This window comes from Ictalurus furcatus, chromosome 3 (genome assembly GCF_023375685.1).
Source record: "Ictalurus furcatus strain D&B chromosome 3, Billie_1.0, whole genome shotgun sequence".
NCBI classification, from domain to species: domain Eukaryota; kingdom Metazoa; phylum Chordata; class Actinopteri; order Siluriformes; family Ictaluridae; genus Ictalurus; species Ictalurus furcatus.
The window spans coordinates 23863522-23882053 of NC_071257.1; the positions used below are offsets into that span (position 1 = coordinate 23863522).

Here is an 18532-nt window from a genome sequence, read left to right on the forward strand (position 1 = left end):
AATTTGTTTTTGTGATATTTCAAGAACCAGTGGCTGAAAGTTTAAGATTTATGTGGAATTATTATTGTAACCAGCAGATGAATGGATTGGGTTTAGATATTGATCCAAAAGTATCATGGGTAAATGTCTGAAATAATTATTTTTCTTCAATAGCTTTTATCCTGTTTGAAGTCAGTTTTAAAAGGTGTTTTCATGCATACAGATTAGTAATAAGAAGAACTAGTCTTGTTGGCAGCAGAGTCATCCCGACGATACTGTTGGCATCAAGTTCCTCACAAATCACACACCTACTGTTCATTTGGCTCTAGGCGAGTGGTATGGACTGTCATCAAAGATGCTCAGGCCATCTGAGGCCGAGATATCCGAATGTTTTCCTAGAGCACTCCTGAGCAGGCAGGAATGCAAATGTAGTAGAGACGAGATTCTGAGAGCGGGGTGGAGTCAGTGGAAGGAGAAAGACTGCGTGCAGGGTGATTGGTATCGGAGCAAAAGGTCAGAGGGGTCACTGTGCACCATTGTGAGAAGGGGGATGTTGCTGAATGTTGCACCGTCCACTCTGGTTTATTGAGACCTGAGGAAACCGAGGACACACATGCCAGATTGTCTTTCTCTTGGGAGTAAATTAGCACATCTGCTCTGCATTTGACTTATTTCCTCTTGCCTAATCACCCGTGAGCTGGGTTACTGCTGACTCCTCTACATACATCCATCTTGGGTGGGTTACAGGGGAGAATGGCAGACTGATGACTTTGTGACTAACCATAATACAGAGTTGTGTAGATTAAATTTTTTTTTTTTTTTTTGCTGCAGTACCACATTTGCGTCAGATTGGTAATCTGAGTATAGCGTTTTTTATTTGCAGGGAGTCAAGCCCTGAAGATGGCTTTGGCCCGGTGGGTGGTAAGGATGGAAAATGATCGGGGGGGTTGGAGCAATTTCCTGTGAAACGGCGGCAGTCTTTCCTCAAGTGATGAATTTCCTCTGTCAAAAAAAATAACGTTAGGTCTGATTGTAAAGCAGCTGGTCCTCAGTACATGTGTCTACCTGTCTGTTACACTTGGCTGTGCATGTGCATACATGTGTGCTTGTGCATAGAGGTGAATTGTTGAGGTTGAAGCTGGGATGTGCGTATCTGCCTGCTTTGTGTGGACCTTTTAATTCTGCAGTGTGCACTGCCTCTCTCTCTCTCTCTTTCCCCCCTCCCCCTCTCCTCGCACAGAGGGTGGGGCTCCTCCCGATGTCTCGGTGATGCTTTTCTTTTCTACCGTCTCAACATCTAGCCTTAAGATCAGACGTGCCTGTTATTGTTATTTGGTGGTGGATGGTGTTGCTGTGCCGACAGGGTTTGGCCGTGTGTGAGGTGTTGTTTCAGCAGTGTGCGACGCTGTTTTGCTATGAGGATCTGGTGCTGACGCTGAGGTAGGCTGCCCTTTTATTTTTTAATACCCTCTACGGCCAAGCTGCAGCCATCGCTATAGTAAACACCCAGTCTGTGCGACACTCGTGTCCCACGCCGTCATCAAAACCATAATTAGCTTGTAAAACTAGTTCTATTTTTAAAAGTTACTTTAATATATTTGGTTCTTTCTCCCCTTTTAGCCACGTGGGCGTTTTTCTTTGGCTAACAAATTGAGCTTTAATTGAGTTCTTTCTCCATAAACCGCACAGATTTGTTGTCATTTTGAAGACCTTATTGTTCATAGATTTCCTTTCCACTCAAAAGGAGAACGAGTTTCTGCACTCTAAAATACTTTTAATGAAAATGGGTCCCACGTCCCACGGATAAAGATGTTTCATGTTACGGCCTCTCGCAAACATCAATTATTAATCCCGTTTGCCGAGATCTTCTGTGCCGCTCTCAGGACTCGCAGATTACTGCTGCACGGGCACATTCAAGTCTTGAAGGTGACGCCAGTTAGAAGGATCTTCTTGTGTTTTGTGTTTGATTTAAGCCTTTAATCCTTTCATCCTTTCCTTGCCACCAGTCTGTGTTCAGCGAGCGGTTGTAGCCCGTCATGTTTGCACAAACCTTTGATGTTTGACAGTTTATTTCCACTACAGTATTGAGAAACTCTTTGATGCCACATAAGACACCTCAAGCAGTCGACTAAGATTTTTTGAAATGGTCTTTGCCGATATTTGGTGAACTCGCACCCACCCCCACACACATCCCCACCCACCCACACACATCAGCATATTAGGAAATGCATGTTGGTGCATGACAAAACTGAACAGATGCATTATGAATTTCTCTTAATCGTTTCATTCGTTTTGTTCAGGATTCTTGACTCACTTTTATGTTCTCTTTTTGAAATATGTTACTTTTCTACCTAGTGCTGTATCGGTCCCAATCGGTCACAAGTGTATGCTGGGCCAAGACTGCACATCAGCTTTGTCTGTCTATGTACACTTATGTTTATTTTGTAGCTCTGCTCTCTAACGCACCTGTTGTGCTAATGCCTGGCAAAGCTGCAATATGTTCATTTTTTGGCGCATATGGAATATATGGTTTTATTTTTTCTCCATGTTCTTTATACAACCTGTTATATAACATTATACAACACCACGTTCTTCATAGCATCCTGTTTAATATGATTTCGAAATAAGCTGATACACAGGGTATACGTTTAGTAACGCCGTCTTTCCAATTGGTATCAGAGGTGTTTAATTCTTGATTTTATCATTCTTGATTTAAGCTTCATTTGAAATTCCACTGCCTGACAAAACTAGGGTTTTCTTCATTTTGGTTATAATTTGGAATTATGATTGAACAAAAAGTGTTAAACAAAGGTTCAAAAACAAAAAGTCTTCCTGATAAAACTTTGCACACGGTTGGCTTTTTTCAACCAGCTTCACGAGGAAGCTTCACCCATGAGGCCTCTTCAGGTTGGCAAGCAGGCCACACTTCTCACTGCTTGTTTGAAGTGAAAACTACTTATTCAAATACCTTTTGATTCAGAATTTTATGTATACATGAGCATGACGACATGTATATACATACGTGTGTGTATGTATGTATGTATGTATGTATGTATGTATGTATAAAATTACGACACTGGTAATACCGGTGTTATCGGGGCGTTTCCCTCTTTCCCCTCGCTTTCGAATCGCTTATGAATGCCCGTGCATCTATGCGCGTTTTACTTTGTCTTTCGAATTAGCGGGAGTTCAGGGGCAGCAATTGCTTGAACAGTGGGTTCATTATTATTCGTAATGAAAAACACAACAACAAAACAGTACAATGACAAACTCACTTACATTAAACGTAGAACTTTTGAAACCAAATCTTCTGCCATGGTTTTGTCAGTCAGCTCACCTCACACTTGTTACGTGATTAATGAAATCTGACTCCTGCTGTTCTGTGCTCCGACTCGGACTCATTCGGTTCATGCTGAATTGAGCAGACGCGTTCAGTTTTTAATTGTAACGTTCGTTCTCTAACTGAACTAAATGATTTTTATTACTATAAGAAAGCAAAACGATGGTTGCCGCGGTGGACGAGTGATGTAATCGTTGTGCGGCCGAACACCGTGGAACACCGTCTATCGCAGCAAGCCTAATATTCATCTGTCAGTTGTGTCCAAAGTTTGCCTGGTAGTGTACTTATCATCACTGTGGCCTAATCATCACTGCAGCTTGATATACACTACCATACATATACACTGCTCATACAGCTGTTCTGATCATAAAGCTGTTTATTTGGACTGAATGAGTGGTGTATGAAACTCTGTGTCAGTTCCAGTGATGCCATGTCACGATGATTCATGCAGCCAGTGACTAAACATTTCAAAAGACTGGTGTAAGTCAGAACTGTGTAATGTCATGAAATATTCCAGTATATTGATTTTTGTAATTCACTAGAGTTTAAAGGGGTCGCATGTTGCTTGAAGCATAGTTAATACCAGTACATATTTTGTTGGGCTTTTATGTGTGTGTGTGTGTGTGTGTGTGTGTGTGTGTGTGTGTGTGTGTGTGTGCGTGCGTGCATGTGCGCGCGTGTGTGTTTACACTAGTGAGTTTTTGTTTTAAAACGCATAACTTTTGCTATGGTTACGCCTGTCGTCTACACTACTCCAGCATTTTCGTCCCTCGAAAATGAAAACAAAGGCGTGGCTGCCCACATTTGCCCCCTGATTGGGTCTTGTGGATCATTGCGTATCCTTCCCTGATTCGTCCAGTCCCTACCATATGACTATTACGCTACCTCGATCGTATACTCAACAACATGGAGACTGAGCCGCAAGCTTTTCTGGCTTTGATTTCATTTTCAGCAGCCATTGTGCAGTTAAATTCTGCATTTTATAATACTCCCTACATGCGCTATGATTAGAGCGATCGGCAACAAATCTCATTTCAAGTGGCGTAAAGCCTTACATGGAACGCCGGTTTGTCATGCCTGCCGCTGACTAGCAACCAACTTCCTGTTTATACTTGTATGCGTATGCCCAGTGTGCATGAATGGTCATGTGACACGCGTATTCGGTCATGTAGTGTGGACGGCGATCGTTTCTGAAACACAGTGAAAAAACACCAGTGTGGATGAGGATCGTTTATATTTTAAAACGCCGTTTATAAAATGAAAACTCATTAGTGTAAACAGGGCCTGAACAAATACAATCCCCACTGCCACACTCCACAATGTAGTGCAAATCCTTCTCAAAACAGTGGAGGGTACTATAACCGCTAAGGGGTCTCGAGTGGGATGTTAAATAAGTGTGATGGTCAGGCGTCCACAAACTTTTGGCCATATAGTGCAGGAGAGCTCATCTTATCGGTTGCACTTACAAAAGGCCAGTGTAAACTGGGTCAAAGTTGAATCTGAGTGAACCAAAACATTTCACGTTGCCTACATCCCTGTAGGCAACGTGACCCTGCTCTCTCCATAGGGGTAGAAAATGGTGGGTTTGCCCCAGTCATCTGTAAGACACATAAGTCACTTGAATAAATCTGTTTTAATTTCAAAGTAATCAACAACTTTGTTAAACTGTATCCCTAATCTCTCTGGAAGCAGCCTCATGTAGTTTAATCTGCATTTGAGTCCCCAAGGCATTCAATCTATTTGAAACATTATTACAACCATTAAGAGAAATGATGCAATCATGATTTTATAAGTGCTGCATTTTTATCCGAGTTCCTAATGAGGGGTGTGAAAATAAGTTGAATGTGATCATTATGAGCAGGAAAATGTTCTTTACAACTGTTCCACTACAGGCAGCTCGAAGCATTTAATGGGCCAACAATAATCGCTCGCATCCTGCTGACAGAAATCTCAACTCATGTCATCGCTGCTAGCACAAAAAGTGTGATGATTCGCAACTCTCTGCTGCTTTAAAGTAGTATTATTTCAGAAAACACGTCTATGTGCAGGCAGGTGCTAGATTATTTGACAATGTTGACAAAAAAATGATGCTCTTATGCCAGACAAGGGGAGCACAAATGTCTTGTTTTCTCCGCCACTGAGCAGTGACTTATTTTATTTTGTTCGCTGTTCTTTTGTTTTGTTCCTGGCTCAGCTTCCTGTGCTTTTGTGAACGTCTTGGCTGAGAGCGCTGGATTTCAATAAGGGTGTGGTACAGTTGTAAATCAGGAGACAGAAAAGATGCTCCTTTGACGAGTGCAATGGGTTGATGGCGTCTGGAGGCAGACGGTCTTCAGCTGGGTCCGTGTGTTCACAGACCCGCTCTCGTTTGCCCTTAACAACCCCGTCGTCTCTAATCTGCATCATGACCAGAGCACACATGGTGCTGCGGGTCTCAGGCAGGGTGGAACTGAAACACTTCAGCATCAGATGATCACATTAGAATTAAGCATTGTGCCTGTAGGAACGGTTGTAATCTAGTGTTATTTTAATCCACCAACCGTTTCTTTTACTTCTGCTTGTGCTAATGGTTTTATGTTGTAGGTCACAAAATACACCACCAGAAACAAAAGGACCATTTCAAACTTCTGTGAAGTTCACTAATTTATAAATCAATTATTTTTGCATTTCTTTTTTGCAAGAGTAAACAAATCAATATTTTAGTCAAACCTATTTGCAAATTAGGTTTGAAGTGATATTTATGATATCTTTATGTAAAGAATCTTTGGGGTGTTTTTTTTTTTTTGCGCAAAGCTATGATTTAGCCTGCTCCTTCCCTAATTGACATGAGGTCTTTGTAAAGTTGCTTTGAATGGTGTCTGTATCGTGTCCCCCCCCCCTTTTTTTCCCCTCCTTCTTCTTCGATGTTTCATACACACATGTGATACATGGGTATATCATGAGTGTATGCTTTTACACTATCCGTTGTTACCCAGATGAGGATGGGTTCCCTTCTGAGTCTGGTTCTTCTCAGGGTTTCTTCCTCATAATATCTCGGGAGTTTATCCTCGCCACCGGCTTGCTCAATTGGGATAAATTCACACAATTAAACTCTGTATCCTGTGTTTTATATATTTCTGGAAAGCTGCTTTGAGACAATGACCGTTGTAAAAAGCGCTATACAAATAAAATTGAATTGAATTGTATGGGATCCACTGGGACATGGGTGTCCTTGGAAAACACCGTAATGTTAAAGTAGCACATGGTCAGGGAGATTGGGAAGGTATTGTATGCAAAATGTGACAAAAGTGGTTTATATAATACACTGATTATGGAAATGCATAAAATAATGGTTACTATTTAACCTTGGATACAACAGTTACCCACATACCACATGTCCCAATTAGATGTTTCTCTCTCTAATCATTCACCAAGTGTAGAACCACTCTTTCTTTAATCACATGACCTCTACCCACCCTCTCTATAATCACTCGATGTATAACCACCCTCTCAATATATATACCCACCCTGTTACTCAAATACCAACCAAGTATTTAAAATCTGTAGGAAAAGCTTGGTTGGATCAGTTTCCAAACGACAATATTGTGGAAAAAGTATTTGCTCCCATCCTGATTTCTTCTGTTTTTGTGTACATCGTACTAAATAGTTTTAGATCTTCAAACGAAATACAGCATAAAGGAAAGGAAACCTGAGTAAACACACAATAGTTTTAATTTTTTATTGAAGCAAAAAAAGTTATCGAATACCTATCACCCATGTGAAAAACTAATTGCCCCCTTAAATTTAAAATCTGGTTGTGCCACTTTTAGCAGCAATAACTGCAACCAAAAACTTCAGATAACTGGAGATCAGTCTTTCACTTACTTCTCAGACTAGGATTTACTCCTATGCTTTGGATCATTGTCTTGCTGCAAACTTCTGCTTGAGTTTCATTTTAGCTTCAATAAATAACAGTATCATTTAAAAACTGTATTTTTTCCCTTTGTTTTATCTTGGATTTTGTTTTAATTTACGTAACAAATTAGTATGAGAGACACAAAAACAGAAGAAATCAGATACTTTTTTTACAGCAGTGTATTACAGACTGCGAGAGTTTTGTGGTCTGTAAAAGCTCTTGTCTACATTGCAGAATGCCAAAACCTTGGCCTAATGACTGGATGATGTTTAGCATGGAAGTTATATTTAAGTTCTGTCTTGATTGTAGGAGTCAGCATTTTGAATCCAGTCTGTGTGACCACCTCTCTTGTAAAGTGGACTTGCATAGACCCCATATTCATACTTAATAGTTTAAGAGTGCTTGGACTTTTTATTGCCCAGCTCTAAATTTACCCAACTATACATATAAATGTTAAGTGTCTATTTAGCAAAGATATTTTGTGTTTGGAGTGACAAACGTCCGCCAGTATCAGCGGACGTTTAAGGCAAGCCAGCATTTTGGAAATTGCTTCGGACAAAGCAAACTTGAATAACTTTCAGGTTATGCACAAGCCATGCTGATTGTCTGAGTAAATTACTTGTATAAAATAAATCAATTAAATAAAATTTTGGCTTTCGGCTCAGCCGGAGGCTTCATAATTTAGGATTAACAGTGATTCTTCACCAGCAGCCTTATTTTGTGAAATAGTATAAATACTATAATAATATAAAAGGCACCCTTTCCCCTGTGGCCTTATGTCATGTAGGCTTAATTAGTCATCAACTTATGCTTTGGTTTCTAATGCTCATTTGTGATATATGCCAGCTTTTCCATGGGGCTCCTCAAAATGTGCTACATTTCTTGTTCTATTAATGCCTATGAATTCATTTTTTTGAAGGGGGACCCCCCCCCCCCCCCCCCATTTAGTCATCTAGTCTCTCCCCTATCACACAACAACAAATCTTAAGCCATCTTTTCAAACTGCTGCTCATTCTATGTCAGGGTGTAGCTTAACTCTGAGGAAAATATTGTCCATCCCCTTCTGCATTCTTGAGCTTACAGATGCCCGTGGTTGGCTAGTGTGACTGTGATTGATAGGGGGGAGAGAGAGATTTTGGTCGAGCTCCATATCAGATTTATCAGAGGCATGAAAGGGCTGTATTTAATCATCTGGTCTGATGATGGAGGAATTGTGGCATTTCATTTCATAAATCAAATCTTCAGTCTGATCAGTCACCTGATGTAAATTACCATGATGTAAATACATATTCTAAAGTTTATTTCAGAACATTTTGGAAGAATATCCAAAGCCTTTGTTTGAATTGTTAACCGACTCTTATGTAAACTTGCTTGTGTGTTTTCAGGTTGCACCTCTGATAGAAGATGTCCACAATGGTGTATCCTCGTGAAGAGAAGCTGGAGAAGCTAACGCAGGAGGAGATCATCTCAAACACTAAGCTGGTGATCCAAGGCCTGGAGGCACTGAAAAGCGAGCACAACTCTATCCTGCACAGCCTGCTGGAGACCATCAAGTGCCTGAAAAAAGATGAGGAGGCCAACCTTGTGCATGAGAAGTCCAACTTGCTCCGTAAATCGGTGGAGATGATTGAGCTGGGCCTGGGGGAGGCGCAGGTGGGCCTGTCTTTCTGGATTTTTTGGATTAAGAGTCTGTCCAAGTAAAATAAAACAAAAATAATTTAAAAAACGTTAATAATCTAGATTTTCAGTGCATGTATGCATCTTGAACTAGAATTAAGATATACGCCAAATAGGAATCATCTTGAAGCTATCTTTAGTAAACTAATGATAGAATGAGGAACTTTTTGGCATTTGGAAAAAGATCTGATTCACTCAAGCAAGTCAGCCATCTTGTATCCTTCTTTCTCTCACTCTTTCCTTGGTTTACCTTGCCGTGCCTGTATGTATCTGTGTCCGTGTGCAGGTCATGATGGCGCTGTCTAATCACCTTAATGCCGTCGAGTCAGAGAAGCAGAAGCTTCGGGCACAGGTGCGGCGTCTGTGCCAGGAGAACCAGTGGCTGCGGGACGAGTTGGCCAACACACAGCAGAAACTGCAGAAGAGTGAACAGAGTGTCGCCCAGCTGGAGGAGGAGAAGAAGCACCTGGAGTTCATGAATCAACTCAAAAAGTATGACGAAGATGTTTCACCCTCGGTAAGAGAAGCACCTTAGATCTTTCATCTGTATGTGTGTAAACATTGTTTTATTGCTCTTTAAAAAAAAAATCAGTTTGGATGTTTAGATTAAAAAATAAATAATAGTGTATATACACAGTATATAATATAAAACTACTATTTTCATATCTAACTGAAAAAGCGGGGCTTTATCTTTGACATAACAAAAAATGACTTGATGAACAGGAAGTGCTGTTTACATTTCATTTGTTCTGCAATCACATGGCATGGTGAAGGTCATCCTTGGATGGCTCTCAAAATTTGCTTAGCTTTTCAATATTTAGGCAAAACTACTTAAAGGAAAAAAATTAAACACGATCTGAGATAAGGTAACATTTATTTTCTTGTCATTTAAACAAGTTTATATATTTTGAGTATTTTCTTAAATGGTCAAATGTAATTGTTGCCATATGGCAAAACATGTGATAATGGAACTGTGGTGTGTGCAGTCATGAATTGAAACAGGCCTACGTAGCAAAAAAAGGCACTATGTTTCTCTAATATTATATTTACTTTTTTTTTTTTTTTGCTTAGGAACTATATTGTTTTCGTTGATTATTCTTGTACCTATCATGCATCCAACTATAATGTAATTGTTATTTTTAGTGTCTCAGCTATGTTTATCTGTAGTTTAGTTGAGTAACTTTGTAATTTAGCTAGCTAACTACAGTCCTAGTAGCCTTTAGTAGTTTGCTGAATACAGTGTATATATCCAGCCTTTACTCTCTTAATATGCTATGACTTTTTGAGCCTGAGGCACAAATTTACTAAGATAAAAAAAAAAACAACGTGTGCTAATTTGCAGGTACTGTGAGATAAATTGCATGCACAAACAGTGGGTGTGTTGCAAACGAGTTACAAAGAATGATTGTGTGAATTATGTCATGCACAGTAAGGGGAAATTTAGGGAAGTGTGCAAGAACACTATGTACATGAGTGTGCTGCACTCACCGCAGTGAGATTGGATATCAAAGAGACTGCCTGAAGATTAAACTAAACTTGAAACCCAAATATAATACGCACTAAAGGCAAGGAGAAAATATTAATAAATTATTTTAATAAATAAAGGATCCATTATGTTATATTATGATATAAATGTTTGGTCATAGCTTCCACTACGAATGCCAACACATTGGCTAGATTGCATATTGTGTGTGAACAAAGCAGCCAGTGGGTAATATTTATTATAGGGAGTGGTTGAAATTACGCTGTTATTTGGTTAGATAGATACATTTGTTTATAAGTCGTTACTGATTAGGTCAGGCTTTCTTGCTGGCTTCTGTGTTCTGACATTGCCATTCACCTTCCTAATGCTGGCAGAGAGCTGAACTGCTTACATCAGCACTGGGCTCAGGTAGAAGCAGAGCCTGTGGGGCTGTATACTGGGTCAACTCTCCTCAATCTTTTTATTTATTTTTTTAAAGCCTTTTTAGCATCACAGTTCCTTTTTAAAACCTGTGAGAAGCTGCCAAAGAATTCTTGCATTAAAATGTAGCTTTTTTTAAAAAAAATATTGCCTGTCAGAACTAATATATAAAGCAATATGTGAGGTGAATATGGGAAGATGATGTTCAGCATTTTTATATACTTTAAGGAGGAAACATTTGGCCAGCTGTTAATCCTGTGTCACGTGTGTGTGGTGTTGGGTGTATATTTCCAATTTGCTTTTGGTCAGTAACCAAACCTTCAGCCGAACTCAAACGTAAACATTATCTGACACATTAGAGCGTTGTGTTGTCATTTTTATGGCAAGCCGTCAAAACGTATCTGGTTGTAATTGGACACGGTTGTCGTTATGTGTTTTGAGCATGTTCACTAAATGAAAAGACTCCAAATATTGAATGACGGAGCTTTTAATTCTAATTTCATCGTAAGTTTTGCCTACTGATAATTGTTCAAGTCATTTCCAGATTTTCATTGAGCGGAGTTATATTTTTGTGAAGAGGCAGATAAGTATATCTGTGCCAAGTGGCAGAAAAGTGGTTTATGGTTAAGCCATGTCTTTTGTCATTTGATGTTCTAGGAGGAAAAAGATGGCGAACCACCTAAAGACTCTCTGGATGATCTGTTCCCTAATGATGATGAGGAACATGGCCACGGAAGTAAGTGAGCTTTTCCTTTTAAATCTAATTGCTAATTACTTTGTGAAGTACCTGTACCTACTTATGTACTCATGTACTACGATATACTACACATCAAGATTTCTTGTTCGTGGAAAAGTTAAAAGTGGGATCATTTTGTGTAATTGGTTCTTTAGTCTGAGCTTTGCAATGCGTGATTCCTCAGACAGAAGTGTGTCTCTCTTCCTCCCCTCCAGTGCAGCACCAGCACAACAGTGCAGCCGTGGCAGCAGCGCAACAGGGAGGATATGAAATCCCAGCTCGCCTCCGAACCCTCCACAACCTGGTGATCCAGTACGCCTCTCAAGGTAGATATGAGGTGGCCGTGCCGCTGTGCAAACAAGCTCTGGAGGACCTGGAGAAAACCTCGGGCCATGATCATCCCGACGTTGCCACCATGCTCAACATCCTCGCCCTGGTGTACAGGTACGTAGCTGAACTGAAGTTATACTGATGGCTATTAACTGTTTCTTTCACTTTGTAACTCTCTTCTGGCTTCTGACACTGTTGTTGAGTTGCTCATGCAATACCAGCAAGGCACTAACAGCCATCACTTCCTTTGTCACTGTCAGGGATCAGAACAAATATAAAGAGGCAGCACACCTGCTCAATGATGCTCTGTCCATCAGGGAGAAGACTCTTGGCAAAGACCATCCTGCGGTAAGTTACATCTGCTATAATCCTTTCCCTTCCAACATCCATCCATCCATCCACTTTCTGTACTGCTTATCCTACACGCCTGAAGCCTATCCCAGGGGACACCCTGCACGAGGTGTGATCCCATCACAGGGCACAATCTCGCACACACATTCACACACCACAGATATTTGTGATCAAATTAAATTTTTTCACTTTGCCTGCAACGATTTACCTGTTAGCAATGTTGGCAATCACCAACCACTATGATCAGTTTCATCCTTTACCTCGGTTGTAAAATATATCCTGAAGGTAATTTACAGGGAATTCAATGACCGTGAAATAAAATTTTCTGTATCTTCTATGTTGAATACAAGCTGAATTCACATCTCTCCTGTGCAGTTTGCTGATATCGATTGACCTGATAGGGCCAGTTTACCAGTAGGGCCACAGAGTTCCAGTATTGAGCTTAGTCTCATCATCCATCTGTCTCATTGTGTTATCGTACACCATGTCTCAGTATAGCTTTTAAACTGATAGTACTTACTAATTTCTATCTGAAATCATGCATCTCTGCAGTTGGGTCAGGTTTGGTGACACGGTTCACTGGCAAAGGATTATCATGCTTGTCATAAAGGTGGCTCTGTCAAAACTGATGTGTGTGTGTGTGTTTGTGTGCGCATGTTGTGCTGCAGGTGGCTGCCACCCTGAATAATCTGGCTGTGCTATACGGGAAGAGGGGCAAATATAAGGAAGCTGAACCACTGTGTAAGAGAGCGTTGGAGATCAGAGAGAAGGTAAACAGACACGCACTCATGCAGCGAACAGAAATGTTTATCTATCTCTGCTATGTTCAGTCAGGCACCATCGATTTTATGATTATGGCCACAGAAAATATGACCTTGTGAGCTGCTCTGTTAATGTTTGTTTATTGATGTTATGTATTGACTAATCATTTATTAGCTAATCATATTGTGTCATTTACTGTCATTTCGTATGTGGAATATTTTAGTGTATACCGTAATCATGATGTGCTTCAGTCATTTGTTGCTGCCTGAGGTACTAAATCATTCACCACATGACATTCTTGAGATGAACGCATAGGGTTTGAAGCTTTTCAAAACCTTCCATTCATACATGACATGATGTATGTGTAGTTCGAAAGCATTGGTATTTAAAAAGAATAAATAAGAGTGACTAGAAAAGCATAGTTTGGTCATGTTGTGCATGATTACTTAAAAGGAAATAAAAGTTATTTTTCCATAGTCTGCCATCAGAATAGAATAATCTAATAATGAATGTCTTCAGATTTTCGGCTACCTCACCATGTACCTGTGCGAGAGACAACCTTGAACAAGTTCGGCTGCGTGAATGTGAAATTTGAATGCTAATTATATACTTTTCTTTCTTTCTTTCTTTCTTTCTTTCTTTCTTTCTTTATTTTTTACTATGACTGATCACTTAAAGTAAGCTTATGTAAAACATTCTGACTTTGGACACCCCCCCGCACCCCCCAAAAAAACCCCAAACAAACAAAACACTTTTGCATGTAGGAAGAGTAAGCACCTAAAGCTTTAAGTGAGATTGCTCAAAGCCTGAGTAAGCTTTATAGCAGCCCCTCATTGATTCAGATTTATGAGATCATGTCAATGCTGAGCAAACAGCAGAAATCTTACACCCACTCTGAATAACCTGCTTAATGCTGGAGAGAGCAGTGGAACTGGAAAGAGTGGAGCTCATTATGTTTGTAGGCCATACTAATGCTCTCTCCTTTCTCTGTTGGAGCAGTCTCTAGTTACAACTGCACTACCTTTTTAAGTTCTCTAATCATTTCTCTAATCAGTCAAAAGAGAGAGGCCAGGATATTTTAAAGGTATATACATTGTGTGTTTGGTCATCTTTCTCAGGTGCTTGGAAAGGACCACCCAGATGTGGCTAAGCAGCTGAACAACCTGGCCTTGCTGTGTCAGAACCAGGGCAAGTATGAGGAAGTGGAGTACTACTACTGCAGAGCTTTGGAGATTTATGAGTGCAGGCTGGGCCCTGATGACCCTAACGTTGCCAAGACCAAGAACAATCTGGTGAGAAGTACCCCTTTTAGCAGTTTGGTTTGTTTTACCCTGTGGATATAGCAATTCTCAGAGTTGTTAAAGAACTATGCTAATAGCGAAGGTCAAAGACACTCAGTTTAGTAATGGAATGCTAGAGGGGATTTTTTTTTTTTGGTAACTAAAGATCATGCTTTGATGTGAGCAAAATAATATTTCAATTTTAACTCTGTGTTCAGGAGGGACTAGATCCAATTAATCATTCACCCTAAGTAATAGCCCTGTTCCATTGTGGCGTCTGCACTGTAAGCTTAAATAAACATCAAGTCAATGAATAAAAGTCAAAACTGATCTGTTTACCTTGGTAAGTCATGTTTATTCTCATATTGTGCTGTGTTTTTTTTTGTTTTTTTTTTTCTTTCTCTTTTTTTCTTTTCTGCAATCTTCCATTAAAACGTAGTGGCTTTTGCCTGATCTGAATGCGATGTTTAAATCTGTTGTCATGCACATACAGGCAGGGAAAAACAAGTAATTACAGAGCCTTTTCATTCAAATAGGTATAACATTACAGAAGAAAAAATGCCTAATGCTTTATTTTTCATTTTGTCATTAAGCTACATTTTCAGCTGACAACTGCAGAATGTGTGTGGTGCTTTTAAAACGAGTTTCATTTATTTATTTCATTATGATGTTTTTCCCACACAGAAATGTACCACTAATACTGGCACACTTGGTAAATATGAGCAAAGGAGGCTGTGGAAAAATTGTCTTTATTGTTTAACCTTTTGATCTTTTGTTCAAAACGTATTCTGCTCTCATGGATATCAAACAATTGCAAACACACCACAGGTTTATAAAAAAAAAAAAAAAAACTTTGTTAGATATAGGTGTGCAAGAGTTATTGGTGCCCCTATGAATTTATATGAGAAATATATTTGAAGTATATTCCCATTGATATTTTACATTTGTTTTAGTAAACCTGGGTGACTAGGAACAGGAAATTGTTGAACCATGACTTCCTGTTTCACAGGGGTATAAATATGAGGTAACACATAGGGAAAAATTCCCTTAGTCATTCATAACAATGGGTAAGACCAAGCTGTGATGTACAGCAAAAGGTTGTTGAGCTTCACAAAATTGCAAGTAGCTATAAGAAAAAAGCACAAGCATTTGAAAATTCCCATTTCCACCATCAGGGCAATAATTAAGAAGTTCCAGTCAACTGGAAATGTTACGAATCAACCTGGAATTCAACATGTGTCTATATTGTCTCAACGCACTGTGAAGAGGATTGTTAAAAGTTTACAAGAATCACAGCTGGAGAATTGCAGAAGTTAGTTGTGTCTTTGAGTCAGAAAGTCTCTAAAACTACAATCCAAAGTCACCTACATCACCACAAGTTGTTTGGAAGGGTTTCAAGAAAAAAGTGCCTCTACGCTCATCCAAAAACAAACTCCAGCGTCTTCAGTTTGCCAGACACTACTGGAACTTCAAATGGGATCGGGTTCTATGGTCAGATGAAACCAAAATAGAGCTTTTTGGCAATAAACACCAGAGGTGGTTTTGGTGCACACAGAGAGCTAGCCATATGGAAAAGTACCTCATGCCCACGGTTAAATATGGTGGTGACTCTTTAATGTTTTGGGGCTGTTTTTCTGCCAGAGGACCTGGACATTTTGTACGATACTGTTAGGACTCAAATATCAACAGATGTTAAATGAAAACCTGACTGCTTCTGCCAGAAAGCTTAAAATGGGATGTGGTTAGATCTTCCAGCAGGACAATGATCCAAAACATACATCAAAATCAGCACAAAAATGGTTTACTGACCACAAAATCAAAGTCCTGCCATGGCCATCCCAGTCCCCTGACTTGAAACCCATAGAAAACCTGTGGGGTGAACTGAAGAGGAGAGTCCACCAGCATGGACCTCGAAATTTGAAGGATCTGGAGAGATTCTGTATGGAGGAACGGTCTCAGATCCCTCACCATGTATTCTCCAACCTCATCAGGCATTATAGGAGAAGACTCAGGGCTGTTATCTTGGCAAAGTGAGGTAGCACAAAGTATTGACTAAAAGAGTGCCAATAATAGTTGCACATCTATATTTAACAAAGACTTTTTTCCTTTTTTTGTTTTATATCCATGAGAGCAGAGTATTTTGTGAATACAAAAGATCAAAAGTTTAAACAATAAAGACCATTTTTCATAGCCTTCTTTGCTCACATTTACCAAGGGTGCCAATATTAGTGGAGGGCACTGTATTATTTGTCCATATAGCATGGGAACATTGCTTTATCAGGAGCAGCGCAATGCAAAGTGATCTTTATTGTGTACTAAACTGTCACCTTCCCCTTCTTTCTCCACAGGCTTCATGCTTTCTCAAACAAGGGAAATACAAGGAGGCTGAGATCCTTTACAAAGAGATCCTCACCCGTGCCCATGAGAAGGAGTTTGGATCAGTTGATGGTAAGTCCTGGTGACACTTCTATAAGTGTTGGAAGGGAACACTGTTTTACATTTACATTTATTCATTTAGCAGACACTTTTATCCAAAGCAACTTACAAATGAGGAAATACAAGCAAAAAATTTTACACACACTTTAATATATACTTTAAAAAAAGTATAAACCATTTTTCTTCAGAGATGAGTGATGTAATCTAAAAAAAAAAAAAAAAAAGCTTGTTGAGCTCTTTGTTGCAATAATATGTTACTGCATTAAATCCCTCTTCTGTTTCTTTCCTTCTTACTTTTTTATTAAAATTCTTCTATTTCCACTCTTATTGACTTCATTTATAAAAGCAGAGAACAAGTTCAGCGATGGAGGCAGGGTTAAAGATGGACAGTTTTCTAAAAACAAGCAGACTCTAAACACATCCATTCAGCAAGGGCTGTAACATCAGAGGATTTGTGAAAATATATATATAATTTATTTATTCATTCATTTTTTTTTTTGGATGAAAATGTTTATTGAAAGAAATAGAGCTCCTGTTCACCATTTTAATTTGTGTGTGTGTGTGTGTGTGTGTGTGTGTGTGTGTGTGTGTGTATATATAAATTGAGTTGCGTAATACATTTTCTGAAAATAAAAATACGCACTATTTATGATGTTTTGTGTTTATGTATAATTTTAATAATCTGCAAGTGAGAATACAACTCAAGCACTGAGCTGAGCAGCTGAAGGTTAAAAGTCCACCAGTGGCTTTCTGGAAGCCTTGGGATTTGAACTGGTAACCTTATGGTCACTAGTACAGAATCATAACCATTGATCTAAAAATCGTGAAGATGACTTTGGACTGCAACTGATACGAACCATTTTGCTATGATGGCTTAGGGCTAAAATTGCTACCATAGCTTTAGGACTGCAATTGCCACATTATATAATTCTGTAAAACTGCTTTGTGACAATGTCCATTGTTAAAAGCACTATACAAATTAAATTGAATTGAATCTACATCTATCTTCTTGTTAAAGTAGGACAAAAAAAATTTTAAACATATTTTTGTTTGTAAACTGTCTGTATGTAAACTGTCATTCTACTCCATTCCAGTACATAACCTTACATTATTGTAGTTTTATTCTATTTAGTTCTAAAACATGGAAATACAACACTGACATCCTTTTAAAAAAATAAATCTTGGAAGTTGCACTCCCAGAGCAGAATGGATAACTTTACATACTAAGGCGCTGTATCTCTGCCTACAGCTGAGAACAAACCTATCTGGATGCATGCTGAGGAGAGGGAGGAGATGAGTAAAGTAAGTATGTGGTTCAGTGCATGTTCACATCCTTTTTCCCACAAATGCCAATCCAGTGAAGTACTCACAATCTCTACGGACTTCACGTTTATGAAAAAGAAATGTATCAGAAATTGTATATTGTAAAAGCTGCTGAACGTGAAATCTTGAAATTTGGCCTTCTCTAGTAGAAAAATGATATTGCAACAGGTGAGATTTAATCCGCACTAGTGAAACAACTCGCATTACAAAATGATGTTCTAGTGCTGATTAATTTCACCTCTGCAACTCAATGCACATTGACAATTTAATAGTGTTCCAAACTGCATACTGTGCAATAATTAGTGTGGAACACTGTCCAAATATTTTCAATTTTGGGTTTATGAATAATCTGCTGCTCATATGGAATTAAAGAAGTGTAATGAGAATAAAAACTTTCTGTGGAATCAAAAGCAGCACATAATCTACAGAACGAACTAGCCACCCTACATTAGCTAGCTAGCTAAAATATTAGTTCTGTTTGAAGGGAAAAGGGTTGCTCTACTGTAACGTCACAACACAC

At 39.2% G+C, this 18532-nt stretch overlaps 1 protein-coding gene across 5 annotated transcripts in view; it reads left to right on the forward strand.

The window, feature by feature from the left end:
- klc1b (kinesin light chain 1b) overlaps positions 1 to 18532 on the forward strand; it is a 43326-nt gene that overhangs the window by 6475 nt on the left and 18319 nt on the right. For 3 of the 5 annotated variants that reach the window (XM_053621645.1, XM_053621644.1, XM_053621642.1), the window contains exons 2-10: positions 8600 to 8867; positions 9178 to 9408; positions 11452 to 11530; positions 11746 to 11974; positions 12121 to 12208; positions 12880 to 12981; positions 14092 to 14265; positions 16602 to 16701; positions 17939 to 17991. In XM_053621645.1, coding sequence (XP_053477620.1) covers positions 8619 to 8867; positions 9178 to 9408; positions 11452 to 11530; positions 11746 to 11974; positions 12121 to 12208; positions 12880 to 12981; positions 14092 to 14265; positions 16602 to 16701; positions 17939 to 17991 — 1305 coding nt within the window. In that variant the 5' untranslated portion in view covers positions 8600 to 8618. Of the gene's footprint in view, positions 1 to 320; positions 1420 to 8599; positions 8868 to 9177; positions 9409 to 11451; positions 11531 to 11745; positions 11975 to 12120; positions 12209 to 12879; positions 12982 to 14091; positions 14266 to 16601; positions 16702 to 17035; positions 17342 to 17938; positions 17992 to 18532 lie in introns of those variants that run through there. The other 2 variants (XM_053621643.1, XM_053621646.1) reach the window with 2 other exon arrangements.